General features: G+C 37.1%; 1 protein-coding gene across 2 annotated transcripts; it reads left to right on the top strand.

Annotated features, from left to right (window-relative positions):
• Positions 1–4,673: 4,673 nt before the first annotated feature.
• On the top strand, positions 4,674–10,548 carry LOC116016591 (probable RNA-binding protein ARP1). Of its 2 annotated transcripts, none has more exons than XM_031256927.1 (6): positions 4,674–5,266; positions 5,412–5,547; positions 6,201–6,348; positions 6,638–6,674; positions 7,776–8,064; positions 9,172–10,548. In XM_031256927.1, exons 1-6 carry the CDS (start codon positions 5,039–5,041, stop codon positions 9,213–9,215), a joined length of 882 nt encoding a protein of 293 aa, XP_031112787.1. In that variant the 5' UTR covers positions 4,674–5,038; the 3' UTR covers positions 9,216–10,548. The 2 variants fall into 2 exon arrangements, with proteins under 2 accessions (XP_031112787.1, XP_031112788.1); XM_031256928.1 differs by having other exon boundaries at positions 9,152–10,548.
• Positions 10,549–17,050: the final 6,502 nt, after the last annotated feature.

Raw genomic sequence — 17,050 nt, 5'->3', positions numbered from 1 at the left:
CTATTTATATTTGAGAAGGAAAAGTATATAAAAGTCTACAAAAGTTCTAAAATTAAAAATCCTTACAAATTCATAACTTTTTGAATACCACATGATTTTTAAAGATTCTTGAAAAGTTTTAATTGAATACCACATGACTTTTAAAAACTCTTTAAAAATCTTGATTGAATACCGCATGACTTTTAAATACTCTCTAAAAGTTTGAATTGAATACCTCCAAACTTTTAAAGTTCATAAAAGTCTTTAAAATTCTATGAAAGTCATGATTGAATACACGCCCAACAAAATCCATAAACATTAAAAAACAAAAAAAAACAAAAACAAAGACAAACAAACAAACACACAAAATATGGATTAAACTTTGGTGGGGGTTCCCAATAAAGAGCAACATTTCTCGGCGATGCAGCTAAGAGAGCAATCTTTGTGGTTAGGCAATCAATTCAGTGGAGTGAAGCATTTTTGGTATTGGGATGGGGCATCTATGGACATCCAAATCCCAAACAAAGTGGCCAACCTTAGCTTCTTCATGCTGTCTGCTTTTATTTTGCCTATTTGGTTTTACCATTCTAGCAGCTTCTTCATCGATTATCATCATCACTACTTACAATGTATATTATCATATCGTACCAGCTTGGCAAAGTTAATAATGATTCTAGATTTTGATATATTGTGTATTGCCTAGCTATGATATGATCCATATAGTAAATATGTAGCTGTATGGGCAACTTCTTCATATATAAGTTAAAATATATGTTACATTATATTTTGTTTATCTTGTCTTATTTTTCATGTCTTAGTTTAATATTCATTCGTCAAATTAATTTTTCAACTTTTTTTTTTTATAATTTTGAAATCCCACATTTTATGTTTAATAATATTTCAAATATATGTATAATTTTATGCAATCATATGAGTATTTAAAAAAAAAATACAACTTAAGAACCTTTTGCTACCAAGCACCTTGTGCTCAGTTGGCACATCTGTGACTCTCCTTGAGAAAATGTCACATGACTGAACAACAAATGAAGAAAGTAGTTGATAGTATTAAAAAAAAAAAAGAACATTTTGCTTACCCTATCTAATACCAAATTAAAAAATGCATCTAAATTAAAAATTTAAACTAATAGTGTAATTGCGCATTCACTATTTAATATATTTATGCTCAACATTTTTATAAAAACACTTGTGTGAGACCCGTGAGATGGTCTCACACAAATTTTTGCCTTTTATAAATAGATTAATGTGTTTTACTTTTACTATTTCCAAAAATGTTACCATCTTTTCTATTTAACTATAATATCAATTGATATTCTTATTTAAATTTTATAAATAAATTAAATATTACAAAAGGAATCTATTTGCATTATTAATGTATATCAGATCGCATGTTCTTATCTAAGAAAATGAATCTCATATGATCATGAATACATTAACCTCTAACAGTGTAATTACATTAATAATCTATTTGCATTTTTAAAAAAGATGAAAATGCATCTTTACACCAAGTACATTGTTGTTTTGATGTGTGTGTATGTATATACCAAATTGACAAAAATAAATGTAAGAGCGAGGATGAATACAAAAAAGCGTTAGCATTAAAATAATAGTAATAATAATACATTATATAGCAGGTTGTGTGTACCAATAATAGTATAATGTGTGGCCTGGCATGCAGAGCTGAATAATATAGGATCCATTCCAGGAAGGGGTTTGACCGTTTTCAACAACGTAAAACAGTGTGGCAGGTACGGAGAGTCGTCGGTCCCGGCCCGTTCCGTTTGTGACAACTGTATATTGCGTCTGCCCTAAGAAAAATACATGATTGTGTACTTGGTAGGTTTCGTAAATATCACCCCTCTTTCGCCCATTTTAATATTCCCCCATTTCTGCACTTCACAAAAATCTAAAGTAACGCCCTATTGACCAACATCATCATACCACCCATCACATCTCTATCCCACTCGCATTTTACTCTTTTTTTTACCAATATAATTAACAGAAAATATATTATTTTTCTAAATTCATGGACTGATCGAATTTTATTATATAAATATATATTTGTGTTTGTTGACACTTTTACCATCATTTGGTTCAATTTATTTTAACGGTCTATATATGTGTTGTTGTTTTAATCTTTAGTATGTATAGCATTTAAGTAGAAACCTATTATAGCACCATTCAATATATGCATATCAAGTAGAGCATAATTATATACTAAATAGAGACTTACTTAAATTATAAATTTAAGTTTGATGAAAAATGAAAACAAATTGATCATACTCGGAGCTATAAATTAAATATAAGTGACGGATACCTAACCGCGGGTACCTAGTCAATATCGCCAGGCAGTTAGACCCAGTAGCCAGTTAGCCCCACGACTGCACCGTGAGGCAAGAAGCCAAATTGGCGTCCTAGAGGTTAGAAGCTTTCTACCATCTTTCCCACCCCTACCCCGAGATGAGAGAGGAAGCCAGCATGCCGACCAACACAAGGAAGTCAGCCTGCCGATTGGATGTAGGTGGTCAACCCACCGATCAACATCAGGAAGCCAGCCTACCGATCAGCATCAAGTAGTCAACCCGTCGACCAACACCCAGTCAGGAGCACCGAGTGGTTCGGCCTTTCAGTAGCGCCCACTAGGCGGGGCGCAGGTGATTGGGATCCCACAACTTAGGAAATAAATCCCAAATTCGTTTAGGAAGGTTGCCGGAGCGAGTGAAACTGCCCGAGAAGGCTAAGGCACCGAGTGCGTGACTGCGATGCGAACGCGGCTGTGATGGAGTCCCAAACCTCACGCGATGTCTCCCTTCCGACGGCGAGATACATTACCTCACTGGTGAGTGAGGAGACGATGAGCGATAGAATCGCTTGATCATGCTGCACCCACGGTAAGTGCGCTGGATTGAGAATCGGCGGTGACGGGGCAGCCGTTGACGGCACTGCAGCGGGGAGTGTGGCCGCCGGGCATGGCACTGTGCCGTCGAGATAACCCAGTAGTCCTTGACTACGGAGAAACGGCATGATCTGTGTTCGCCAATGAATATAGTTTCTGGCAGTGAGTTTGATTGAAATATGATGATTGGCCGGTGATAGGTTGGTCGCCGGTGGTAGCACAGCGGCGATATCAGGAGTGATCGCGCCATCAGCAATCGGGGAGGCCATCGGAAAAATAAGGTTACGGGAAGGTAGGAAATATGAGAGAGGATCTACCCTAGCTGATACCAGATGAACGTGGATAGATTATTGATTAACTGAACTACAAAGAGATAGTGTACCTATATGAGAGTTAGCATAAAACTCTCCTACCCTATAGGTACCAACTATTGACTAATAACTAACTAATATTAATGCATCTATTAAATACAATGATATAACATGTGACATGGTTAACAAATTTGTTAAGAATTTTATGAGTAGTTCATAAACTTTGTTTTGCTAACAGTTCACAAGGTGTTGGGATTGAATCTTACTAAAGTTTTTTGTTTTAAAGGTGTTTGTAATGCAATTGAGACACATCTCTCAATTTATCTCATCCACCAATTGTTAAACTAAATATATTGAATGATATTTAAATTTAGAGTTGAAACTTATGTTAAGGATCCTATAAAAACACTAAGGGCCCGTTTGGTTCGCGAAAAATATTTGAAGGAAAGTAGAAGTGCAATTCCATGGAAAAGTAGTTACTAAGAAAATGAATTCTATTGTTTGGTTGGTGGAAAAGAAATTACTGGAAATATGAATTCTATTGTTTGGTTGGGTGTAAAAGAGTAAGGAAAAATGTGTGTAAAAGACCAATATGCCCTTATGTATTAATAATTATAATAAAATTAATAATAAATTTTGTTTTAAATTGGGGCCAATTAGTATTTTTTTGAAAGATGATTGGGCCAAATCTTTAGGTTTTCTCCATTTTTTTCCCGTCTCCTCCATCCGTCTCATTCTCCCGTGCGTTGCGCCATTCTCTAGTCGGCAGAGCCAGAGAGGCAGAAACGAGATGGCCGTCAGGCAGGGGCGGCGTCGTTGTCGAGCAAAAACTAGAGGGTCGCCTAGGGCTCGCGGCGAAGGCAGAGGCGGAAGCAGTCGGTAGATTCAGAGAGGCCGAGGCGACGTCGCCGTCATGGACTCGCGGCGGAGGCGGCCACTGGCGGGTTGCAAACGGGCAGCAACGAGCAGAGGAGGAAGAAGAAATCAAGGGTAAAATAATCTTCACAACCCAATTTTTCTCCCAACAACACCGAAAAAACAAAATCCTAGGGTGTAGCTCAGATTTTGTTTTCCTCCAAAATGAGGAATTGTAGTTCTAATAGAAAACAAGTTCTAGCGAACCAAACATGAGAAAATTGCAATTTCGAAACCTACTTCCCATAGAAGTGCACTTCCTGCCCACCAAACATGCCCTAAATTAAACTAGTGTCGTTATTGTTTCAATCCCATTGCTCTTGTATCCATAATAATGGTATTTCAGCAAATGTATTTGGATGGGAAGTGAGAAGCACGTGGAGGGGGAGGGCGCGTGATATGATACTGAGGGATTGCCAGTGTGTAAAGAAAGTGGGGGCGTGGCTGGCGGCATGTATATAATTCATGTCCGTATTATGAGACTCACCTTTTTTCATCTTTTCCTTCTTTTTCTATTACTATAATAATTTTCTTTTCCTGTTTCTTTCTCTCTCTATATCCATCTGGTTTTTGGTTTCTCTTCCCTCCTGTTTTTCTCTCTCTCTCTCCACCCATCCTTTTCCCTCCTTCTCTCTACCTGCTCCTTCCCTCCATCATCTCTCTACTCCCCCCTTCTCCCTCCAAATTAACTCAACCCAGAATCCAGTCCCTTCAAGATCCATACATTTAGATCCATACAATTCAAGTTTTCCCCGTTTGGACCACTGTCGATCTCAATCCCTGTATCTATCTCTCTAACCCATCATCTTATTCATTCAGTTCCTAGCTAGATCAAAGTAGCGGCACACAAGTTGTAAACAACCTTATTGCCTTTTTTTTTTCTTCTGAGATTAACCTACTGTAGAAAGAGAGAGAGAAGATGATGAACCCAGCTCCAGCTACAGCAGCAGTATCTAACAACAGCAGCAGCAATAATAACATGAGTGGGCAGTTCGGTGACACCACATACACTAAGGTGTTTGTTGGTGGGCTTGCGTGGGAGACTCAAAAGGACACCATGAAGAAGTACTTTGAACAGTTTGGTGAAATCTTGGAGGCTGTTGTCATCACTGACAAGGCTTCTGGCAGATCCAAAGGCTATGGATTTGTATGATATATGCCGCATTAATTCTTTCTTTCTTTCTTTACTTTTCATTCCCACCTTGTTAGTTATATATGTATATATATACACGTACAGTACAGAATAGATCAGAATGGGATTAAAGATTGATGGTGAGAGGGTTTGGTTTCAGGTAACTTTTCGCGATCCAGAGGCAGCCATGAGAGCTTGTGTTGACGCTGCACCAGTGATTGATGGCAGAAGGGCTAACTGCAATCTTGCTTCCTTGGGTGTTCACAGATCCAAGCCTTCAACCCCTAATAAACATGGTATACATACAATTTTTTTTTTAATGCTATTGACTCTGTTACAATATAGTATGTATTTTAGTAGCTGCAAACCAGTAAAGAATCATCTACATATATATCTATAAACTTAAAGATAATCAACATGAATTAATCCTAAGCAAGCAAGCAAATTAAAGCAAATCTTGCTTAGGTAAGTGATTGGTATATTAGTGGATGGTAATTGTGGTTAGTTCCACTTAAGCATGCAAAATGAATATTCTAATTCCCAGTCATGGGAAAAGATTGATCCAGTGGACTCAACCCCTCAAGTATGCAACTAGGGTTTAATTTGTTTGTGTGGAAGTCTCTGAGACCATAAGAATTTTGCTTTTTTCTTTTTTCTTTTTTTCTTTTTTCTTTTAAGTATACAACCCATATATATATATCCACTGGCATATATAGCATGCCATGTGACAAGTAGTCTCGTTTGAGAGAAAAAGCTCGACAGCACACTCATGTGTGAGAGACAACTTTCGCTTTTATTTACCCTACATACACCTATCATCTATCTCGATCTCTTTCATTATCATTTCACACAAAACATTAACCTTAATTAATTAGCTTTTATTATTAGCAAACTAAAACAATGTCTTAATTGTCTTTTACTATGTTTAATTGTGATGATGAACATACAGGAGGAGGAGGAGGGGGTAGGAACTTTATGGTAATGAATGCTTTTCAAGGAGGGTTTGGCGGAGCTGCTGCTGCTGCTGCAGCTTTTCCTTCACCATCAAACTTTTCCCATTATGCCATCCAACAAGGCATTCCTTATAATCTCTATGGGTATGTATCACTAATTACTTAATTACATCAAAATTTTCTTTAAACATTCTTAACATTATTACAGTATTTATAAATATCCTTAGCTTTATCATCCACAATATAATGTACGTGTGTATATATATATATATATATATAACACGTACTCTGATCTGTTCTGCCAGAGTGGATATGTATGTATATATGTCCTCTTGCCAACTCATTGCTCACCCAACCTCATTAATCATATATATACATCTTTACATTCTAATGTAGTATTGTTGTTTACTCATCTTTTGTGACATTAAACCAGGTACTCTTCGTACTCGCCAGACTACACCTACCCCACGGTTTGTACTTCATCTCCCCATCTCCTTCATTTCTCTCGTCATGCAAATACACACAACCATTATTGTGGTTTAAAGCAAAACAGCCATCGCACATGACCGAGAGTTAGGCAGATCTCAACTAGTCATTGAAAAATGAATTTCGTCTTAACTAAAAGATCATATCAAACTAATACTCCGTAGTTAAACTATACACTTATTTCATTCTTCATGTGTGAGAGCTCACTCTATTTGATTTTTTAAAAAAAAATTAATAAGTAAAATGTAAAACCCCTAAGTGGACACTTTTTTAAAAATGTACTCCGTATTATCAATAAGAAAAGTGTATATATATATGTATAGTTTATTTCAGATGATTCTTTACTGGACAGCAGCACGGTTTCCAAAATGTTTTCTAGTAGCTGTAATTTCGGTCAAAGCTGATTGTTAAGACCATTTTTTGTTTTTAACTTTGGAACTTTGGAAGTTAAGAATCTTTGACTTTTAGTTAGTGGCATGCATGATTTTGTTCATTTGACTGGTCATATGTTACCTCAACTTCAGAGTTCTGATCTGAACAACTTTGTTTTTTACTGTAACTAGAATTTAAACAAGACCAAACTGCTTCGACAATCTCAATAACTTGTCTGTTCGTAAATACCACTATCTACACTCTACTGTGTAGTGTGTACTAATCATAAACTAAATATATTTCTACTTGTTAAAATATTATTAATTATATATTGTAAAATAAAAATAATTACAGTATATTTGTGCATAATTATAATTTTTTATTTTCCCATAAAATGGAAAGAAATTTAAGGGTTCTAGGTTTTTTTTTAATAAAAAAATAAAAACAAAAACTTGTGTGAGATTGTCTCGCGAATTTTTGTCCGTAATATAGGTTGGGTCAAGATGAAAACGTAACACTAATTAGGATTAAAGTGCTTATTATTTATATATGGAAGTGTAATACATACTTTTGAAGAAATATGTAATATATTTACATTTTGTTTTAAAGTATTATATTTTTTTTATAAATAACAAACAGTTACCAACATTACTTAGGAAAATGTTGTAATATTTTTACATTGTATAACGTTTTAAGTGGGTTACTTTTTACAGGGTTACTACAGTGTGTATGGAGGACTCACCGGGCAGTTTCCAATGTATGGAACCGGGTCCAGTGGACTGTTATCCGGCGCGGCGGCGGCCTTTTACCCTTACTTGAATTTCGGAGAAGGAAACGGTGGAGGCAGCACCGGGTACACGGCGGCTAGCCAGGGCTACGGCGGCGTCCAGTATCCTCATCACCTCTTTCCGTACTCGGCTACCGTTAACACCACCGCCGGTTACCCTGCACAGCACTTTGCCAACCCCATTTCTCTTGCTCACACAGCTCCAATGCAATCAGGTTTGTACATTATTACACCCAACTTTGCATTTAAAAAAAAATAAATAAATAATGGTAGTAGTTGCTATTATATTTAAGGGTCACACTTGTGTGAGACCGTCTCACGGATCCATCCGTGAGACGGGTCGGGTTGGGTCAAAGCACCATGCAAATGTCATACTTATATATACAAATCTCACACTTATATGCTCAAATATAACACTAATCAAAAATACAATTTTTGTTACTTATAAGAGAAAAAGTAATACATTTTTCATAACAAGTAATGTTGACAAGTGTCTCTCACTTATAAGGGCAAATATAATACTTTTTAGGAAAAATGTAATACTTTAAATCGAAATGTAAAAGTATTGTATTTTTCCTTAAAAGTATTATATTTATCCTAATAAATAACAAAAAATTTAGTCCTGATTAGTATTACATTTGAGCATATAAGTATGGTATTTGTGCATATAAGTGTTACATTTGCATCTTGACCCGACCCGTCTCATGGTGAGACGGTCTCACACAAGTTTTTGCCTATATTTAATTTGAATTGGTTGGAATTATAAGAAAAAAATAATAATAATAATTGCAATCAAATTAAGTAAATATTGTCACCCAACTTAGGCCCCAGTAATGAAGGATAATGCATCTGGCTTAATTTAATTAACTCATAAGGGAATTGATTAATTCAATGTTACAAATTTATTACAAAAATATATATGTGAAGCCGTACAAGTTTTGATGCACATGATATTTTTCAAGAAAAATGCTCGTTTCCCTTCCTGATTTTTCTCTCCAAACTTTCGGCTCATGAGATGACTTTCATTCATTTGATGTCAATGAATCGACTGACCCTATCACAAATTAAAAAATAAATGTAACTATTATTCCTACTGATGAGATGATGTCACCTCACCTCAGGAGTGACGCTTTAAAGGAATATACAGGAGAGATTTGTAGTATTGCTCATTTTTCATTAATGAAATTTACATATTATGAAGTGAAGGGTGTGAAATTACGGAATTACCCTCGGTCTGCATGTAGTATTAATTGTTTGTCTAAAACTTGAAGGTGGTACGAAGGGTACTAACATCTTTGACAGTTTGTTTTGCTGTGCCACAGGCTTGACCATGGCGGCGCTACGTGCACCGCTGCCTCATCGCTAATAGGATGGCATCACCCATTATCAAGAGAGATGAACTTTCGTAGTCGTCGTCTTCGTCTACCTACTTAGTTACTTCTTTCATGATCTGATCGATCAATCGAAGTACCTTTGGCCTGCCATGGTTCCATCTTCCACCTTTCTCTCTTCGTCGTAAACGCCGGCCCGAATGTGGAAATTCGGGCCTGCCCAAGGGCTGGATCCCCCCATAGGGGCACCATACCCTTGCAGAGTTTAATTTGGAGTAAAAGTTTCAGGTTTAATTTCTTCTCTCGTAAGGAAAGGTTCCTTCAAGAGACAGAAATTAATATAATTGCATGTGCATCATCACATCACCAACTCCAGCTGGTGGTACAGCCAGGTTGGTAATGTTTTTCTTGTCATATTTTTGTTGTTTCAAGAAAGACTTAGGCTTCGGAAAAGCTAAGGAAAGTGTTTGGGGAAAAAAAAAACATTAAGAAGGGCCAATGGAAATGGTCCTAATTAATAACCAACATAGTTTTAATTAGCTTGTAAATTGGACCATGCATCAAAATCCCAGTTTTCAAAAGCACCTTAACGTTGATCTTGAAGACTAATCACTCCCTTGAAATAATAATAATAATAATAGTAATAAGCATGATGTTGTAGTTATCATAAGTTAGAGTAGTCATCATAGTAGCTAGGGAAATCATCATGGGAATCATGTCGGATGACCAGAGTTTTTGCTAGTCTTAGGATTTTACAACATAGACTAGGATACCCTTCTTTTTTGTGCCTCCAAAATTTAGCAAATTTCACAGAAATTCCCATCTTTCTTTAGGGTTAAGGGTGGTGGGATTGTTAATATTTGGTGTTTTGGATCATGGACTAAAGCTTGGGGAGCTTTAGGCATGGCAAAGTAGTGCGTACTAGGTGTAGGAGAATAGTGCATTTTGTTGTTATGAATGTGGAAGAAATGAAGTGATGAACTCCATTATTTGAGTGAATGGAGTTGTCCTTCCAAAGAGAAGAAACCCTTGGGAGATATTTGGGGTCTCTTGGGTTCTTCTTCTTCTTCTTCTTTTTCTATTAACGTGGACTTTGTCAACCATGGTCAGGACTTAGGTCTTCGTCTCTCTCCGTCATCTATCTATGTCTGCTACTTCAAGTTGCATGCATGCATGGAATTTGAATTCATACTTTTACCATGTTTAATTTGTATAAGATTATGGTTTGGATTATTATTGTAAGTAGGAACAAAATTCAGTCTCCATAGGTTGGGGATGATGAATGCTCGCTTTGATTATTAGCTACCTACCTGCTCAAATACTATTTCCTTTTAAGTAAATTAGAGACTCCTTTGCTTTTTTCTTTAATTTTTTTTTTCTTACTGATGCATGCAATGCTCTACGCTCTAATTAATCATGCATGATGGCTAATTAATACTCCGTAATAATTATTCCTAGCTTATTCAAATATTCATCATATATTTTGTTTGAGTTAGTACCATCGGGTGTACTTTGAATATAGTGGTTTGATCCATTTAGTCCTAAACTTTCAAATTGACTATGTCTTTCGATTTTCAAATTGTTACTATCCATGGTCTAAGTTAACCACTCATGACCCTTCAACTATCAAATTTTAATCACACATGGTCATTTCATGAGGATCATGATTGGTTAAATTTTGAAAGTTGAAGGTCTATGAGTTGTAAACTTGGACCACAGATAGTAACAATTTGAAAGTCGAAGGATCACAGGTTGTCAATTTGGAAGTTTAGAACTAAATGTGGCAAAATCACTATATTCAGAAGATCCCATATGACATTAAATCTATTTTGTTTCTTCACCATTAAGACTATCATTATCCCTGCAATACTCTCTCACTTTCACATTATCAAATTTAATTTGTAAATTCTCTACTATTTTCTTTACATCCCTGCAATACTCTCTTACTTTCAAAAGTAGTCCAACTTGCCTTTTAAATTAGGCAAAAACTTGTGTGGGACCGTCTCATCATGAGACGGGTCGGGTCGGGTCAAGATGCAAATGTAACACTTATATGCACAAATGTCATACTTATATGTTCAAATGTAATACTAATCAGGAATAAAATTTTTGTTACTTATAAGGGTAAATGTAATACTTTTAAGAGAAAATACAATACTTTTACATTTTGATTTAAAAGTATTACATTTTTCCACAAAAGTATTATATTTTCCCTTATAAGTAAGGGACACTTGTCAACATTACTTATTATGAAAAATGTATTACTTTTTCTCTAATAAGTAACAAAAATTGTATTCTTGATTAGTGTTATATTTGAGCATATAAGTATGACATTTACACATATAAGTATGACATTTGCATGGTGCCTTGACCCGACCCGACCCGTCTCACGAATAAGGATCCGTGAGACAGTCTCACACAATTCCGTCTCACGAATAAGGATCCGTGAGACAGTCTCACACAATTGTGACTCTTTATATTATAAATATAATACGGAGTAATAAAATAACAAATAAAAAATTAAAAAAAAAAAGAAAAGAAATAAAAGCCAATTGCAAACTTGCTATTATAGCAAGCTTGCAAGCCACATAAGCTAACAAAAAAAAAATCAACATTACCTTCCAAACTTCCACATCATCTCGAAAGGAGTTCATTTATTGGGATAATGATAGTCAAGTACATGTTTTAAACATTCTATTAAGATTGATTAATTTACAATGAATTAATTAATTTAACCATGAAGAGTTACGTTGTTCAACTTAATTTAATTTCGAGATATTATATATCTAACGAAATTTGATATAAACAATATTTTCTCAAGTTACGTGGACTCTTGAATCTTGATATGATGATACTCAGTATTTCTTTATGTGTAATTATTACGGAGTATGTATTTTGTTGCGTAGAAAGTATTTTCCCCATCTACTTATTTAGTCTTGAAGCAAAAAAAATAGTTTCTTCAAGCCAAGGACCTTATGGTCCAGTGGCATCAAACCCTTCTCTTTATACAACCTTCAATAGATTGAAAAAGTAGTTATGAACAGATACTGCATTGTAATAGAGTTAGTAGTATTCAAAAAAAAAAAAAAAGTTTCTTCAAAAGCTATTTAATCATAAATATTTGAAATTAGAATAACTTTGTATTTGAATTTGATCACCAAAACATTCTGACCACGCACCCTAAGAAAGTCGTATGAAATTCTAACCACTTTGGTGGTTGGAAATTAGGATTTTTTAGGGTTTTAAAAAGATTTTCCTCTTTTCGATGGTAGTCTAAAATCTTAAGAGTTAATTCTTTTTTTTTTTTGTCTTAAACTAATTAGGGGTTGGACACTTTCAGTCCACTATAAAAAGAAATTGTCATATTTTGACCACACTTATTAGATGTTGGACACTTTTAGTCCTCCGTCAGCTTGCTATTTTGTTCACCGTCAAAATGAAATGCGCTTTTGTCATTTCACGTGTTCTTCTTCTCAGCCTTTATTTTTTCTTCGAGCCCCCTCCACCACAACATCCCTTGCTCCACCGCCTACTTCTATAGTCTCCACCACTATCGGCCCATCCCTTACATTTCTCGCATTCATCCACATTCGACAAGCAAATTATGCCCAAATTTGCAGCACCTAGAGCAGAAACCCAAATCTCGCATGCTTGTATGCTCGTATTCAAGTAGGACGAAGTAAAAGTAGGATGAATGGTCGTTACCTATGAAGGGGAAGGCGAGTTGCGGAGTGAGATCGGTTCCGGTTGACAAGAGGCTCTGATGATCGGGAAGCTCTGGCTCGTGTAATAAGGTCGCGTAAAGCGAAACCTCGCGATGGTCCCCCGTATTTATAGGTGGCGTAGGGATGACGCGACAGACGGCGCCACGAGCAGTATTTTGGCGTAGGGATGACGCGACAGTATTTTGTTCGTATCTCCGTATATTACTTTATCATTTTGGTTCGATCCCCACAGATGGCGCCAAAATGATAAAGTAATATACGGAGATACGAACAAAATACTCTATATTAATACTCAAGCGGGTACAAGTCAAAATACCCTATGCGAAACTAGCCAACGTGACAGTGGGTCAGAGGTTCTTAGTCTCTTTGACTATTATATATATGAAACAGCCAAAAGTCCATCTGCCAGCATTAAATGCGCCTTTTATAGGTGTCCTTGGGGAAGGGCTCTGGGCCAACGGCATGTGCTACGCGTGTCAGACATGCACCGGTCTGGAAGGCGGCCCATTGCACATAGGCCAGGTGTAAGCCTGAGAGGGTCGTGATTTTGAACGAATGAAGAATGAATATGAAGTCGGGATGCGAGATCTGCCCTAAGGTCGGGCAACGCACCTGGCCGATATAGTCAAGACCGGGAAAGCAAAACGGGGGCGCGTGCTCAACAGTAGGCCGATAGACCGGGAGTAGGTCGGTACCTACGTTTAGACCGGTAGAAAACACCGGGCTACGTAGATCGGGATTTTACCCCTATCAGTTATGTTTGAGGTTGTGGGACGTTCGAACCTCATGGCAACACATCTTATATTATTTTGCTTCATACTTCCTTCTTTCCTTAGCCTAATAGATTTCCATTATTCTTATTGGGCCAACACCTCACCCATATAGATTGACACCACGCTTGGACGGTTGGACAAAGACTTTCCAATAAAATGGGCCCCGATGTCCCATGTCCTCATCATAAGTCCCTAACTTTCTTTGGTTGTCTTTGACGAGTAAAGAAAATATAGACACTCTCGACCTTCTACACGCATTGACCCTCTCAACTCCTGGTCTGAAATCTCTTCATCTCTTCTGGAGAGCTCGACTCTTGGTCTGAAAGCACTTCATCATCTCTTCGGTCCCTACAACCTTCTAGAAGAGATGGTGTTCGACCGCCTTCCCTACTTGCGGGCCGATGAGCCTCCTTCCCTGCATGCAAGCTCCTTGGTATGCTTCCTACATGCAGGGCCGTATGACATAGTTTTTATTTATTTATTTATTTATTTTTTTTTTTATGTGCGATGCCTTGTTGAGCCCCCTTCTCTACTTTCAGGCCTAAAGGAGATGGTGTTTGGTAGCCTTCCTTACTTGCAGGCCAATGAGCTGTCTTCCCTACATGCAGGTTTCTTGGGTCGCCTTCACTATATGCAGGCCCGTATGACTCGTTTGCTTTTTTTTTTTTGAGGCGTGATACTTTGCTGTGCCACCTTCCTACTTGCGGGCCTAGAGGAGATGATATTTGGTCGTTTTCCCTACATGCAGGCTCCTTGGGCCGCCTTCCCTACCTGCAGGCCTGTATGACTTTTTTTTTAGGCGCGATGCTTTACTGAGTTGCCTTCCCTACTTGCAGGTCGATGAGGCGCCTTCCTTACATGCATGCTCTTTGGCCGCCTTCCCTACATGTGACCCGTATGACTCTTTTTTTTTTTTTTTTTTNATCATTTTGGTTCGATCCCCACAGATGGCGCCAAAATGATAAAGTAATATACGGAGATACGAACAAAATACTCTATATTAATACTCAAGCGGGTACAAGTCAAAATACCCTATGCGAAACTAGCCAACGTGACAGTGGGTCAGAGGTTCTTAGTCTCTTTGACTATTATATATATGAAACAGCCAAAAGTCCATCTGCCAGCATTAAATGCGCCTTTTATAGGTGTCCTTGGGGAAGGGCTCTGGGCCAACGGCATGTGCTACGCGTGTCAGACATGCACCGGTCTGGAAGGCGGCCCATTGCACATAGGCCAGGTGTAAGCCTGAGAGGGTCGTGATTTTGAACGAATGAAGAATGAATATGAAGTCGGGATGCGAGATCTGCCCTAAGGTCGGGCAACGCACCTGGCCGATATAGTCAAGACCGGGAAAGCAAAACGGGGGCGCGTGCTCAACAGTAGGCCGATAGACCGGGAGTAGGTCGGTACCTACGTTTAGACCGGTAGAAAACACCGGGCTACGTAGATCGGGATTTTACCCCTATCAGTTATGTTTGAGGTTGTGGGACGTTCGAACCTCATGGCAACACATCTTATATTATTTTGCTTCATACTTCCTTCTTTCCTTAGCCTAATAGATTTCCATTATTCTTATTGGGCCAACACCTCACCCATATAGATTGACACCACGCTTGGACGGTTGGACAAAGACTTTCCAATAAAATGGGCCCCGATGTCCCATGTCCTCATCATAAGTCCCTAACTTTCTTTGGTTGTCTTTGACGAGTAAAGAAAATATAGACACTCTCGACCTTCTACACGCATTGACCCTCTCAACTCCTGGTCTGAAATCTCTTCATCTCTTCTGGAGAGCTCGACTCTTGGTCTGAAAGCACTTCATCATCTCTTCGGTCCCTACAACCTTCTAGAAGAGATGGTGTTCGACCGCCTTCCCTACTTGCGGGCCGATGAGCCTCCTTCCCTGCATGCAAGCTCCTTGGTATGCTTCCTACATGCAGGGCCGTATGACATAGTTTTTATTTATTTATTTATTTATTTTTTTTTTTATGTGCGATGCCTTGTTGAGCCCCCTTCTCTACTTTCAGGCCTAAAGGAGATGGTGTTTGGTAGCCTTCCTTACTTGCAGGCCAATGAGCTGTCTTCCCTACATGCAGGTTTCTTGGGTCGCCTTCACTATATGCAGGCCCGTATGACTCGTTTGCTTTTTTTTTTTTGAGGCGTGATACTTTGCTGTGCCACCTTCCTACTTGCGGGCCTAGAGGAGATGATATTTGGTCGTTTTCCCTACATGCAGGCTCCTTGGGCCGCCTTCCCTACCTGCAGGCCTGTATGACTTTTTTTTTAGGCGCGATGCTTTACTGAGTTGCCTTCCCTACTTGCAGGTCGATGAGGCGCCTTCCTTACATGCATGCTCTTTGGCCGCCTTCCCTACATGTGACCCGTATGACTTTTTTTTTTTTTTTTTTTCTCTCTCTCTCTCTCTCTCTCTTCCTCTCTTTTTTTCCTTTTTTCTTTCTTGAGGCGTGATGCCTAGCTGGGCTGCCTTCCTTACTTGCAGGACCTAAAAAGATGATTTCCGATCGCCTTCCCTGCTTTCAGGCTCTTTGAACCGCTTTACCTACATTCAGGCTCGTATGACTCATTTTTCTCTCTTTTTTTTTCTCTCTATTTTTTTTTTCTTGAGGTGCGATTAAGGGTGAGTATCGGTCGATTGCGGTTAATTTTCTTCTTAAGTCATCATTTGCTAGCCACCCTAAGAGAGAAACTGCAATTCTTTTTCAATCATTTAGTATCTAAGTAACTACCTTAACAATTTGCTAAGCAAGTCAAATCTCTATTATTTTTTAAAATATAAAAATCAAATTTATAAAAATAGTTATATTATTATTATTATTATTATTATTATATAATATAAATATTTAAAATCTAAATAAAAAAACTTATAAGAGTGTACCAAAGTTATTATCTATGATTTATGTATGTATTTCTATGCTTATTAAGTTGTACATTGTGCTACAAATATTGTACCGCTAAACATCCGTTTATATATATATATATATATATATATATATATATATATATATAAATAAAATATTACTATAATTATATTTAATCATTTATCGTATCTAAAATTCTTACTTTAACAATTATTAATCAAATCATAATTATTACCTAAATTATCAACTGTATTTTTAATATAATATGAATTATTTTTAAAAATATATATATACCATTATATATATATATATATATATATATATATATATATATATATATATATATATATATAATATTTCAATATAACTAATATTTTGATATTGAGTATTAATATTGGCAATCTATTGTTGTGCATTGCACATAAAAAATACTAGTATTATTATACATGCTAAAGTGCTAAGAAAATTAAACTCAATATATTTTTTGGATGAC

This window comes from Ipomoea triloba, chromosome 4 (assembly GCF_003576645.1).
Source record: "Ipomoea triloba cultivar NCNSP0323 chromosome 4, ASM357664v1".
NCBI lineage: Eukaryota > Viridiplantae > Streptophyta > Magnoliopsida > Solanales > Convolvulaceae > Ipomoea > Ipomoea triloba.
The sequence above is the reverse complement of the archived record's forward strand: the minus strand, read 5'-3'. Positions and strand labels throughout refer to the sequence as shown.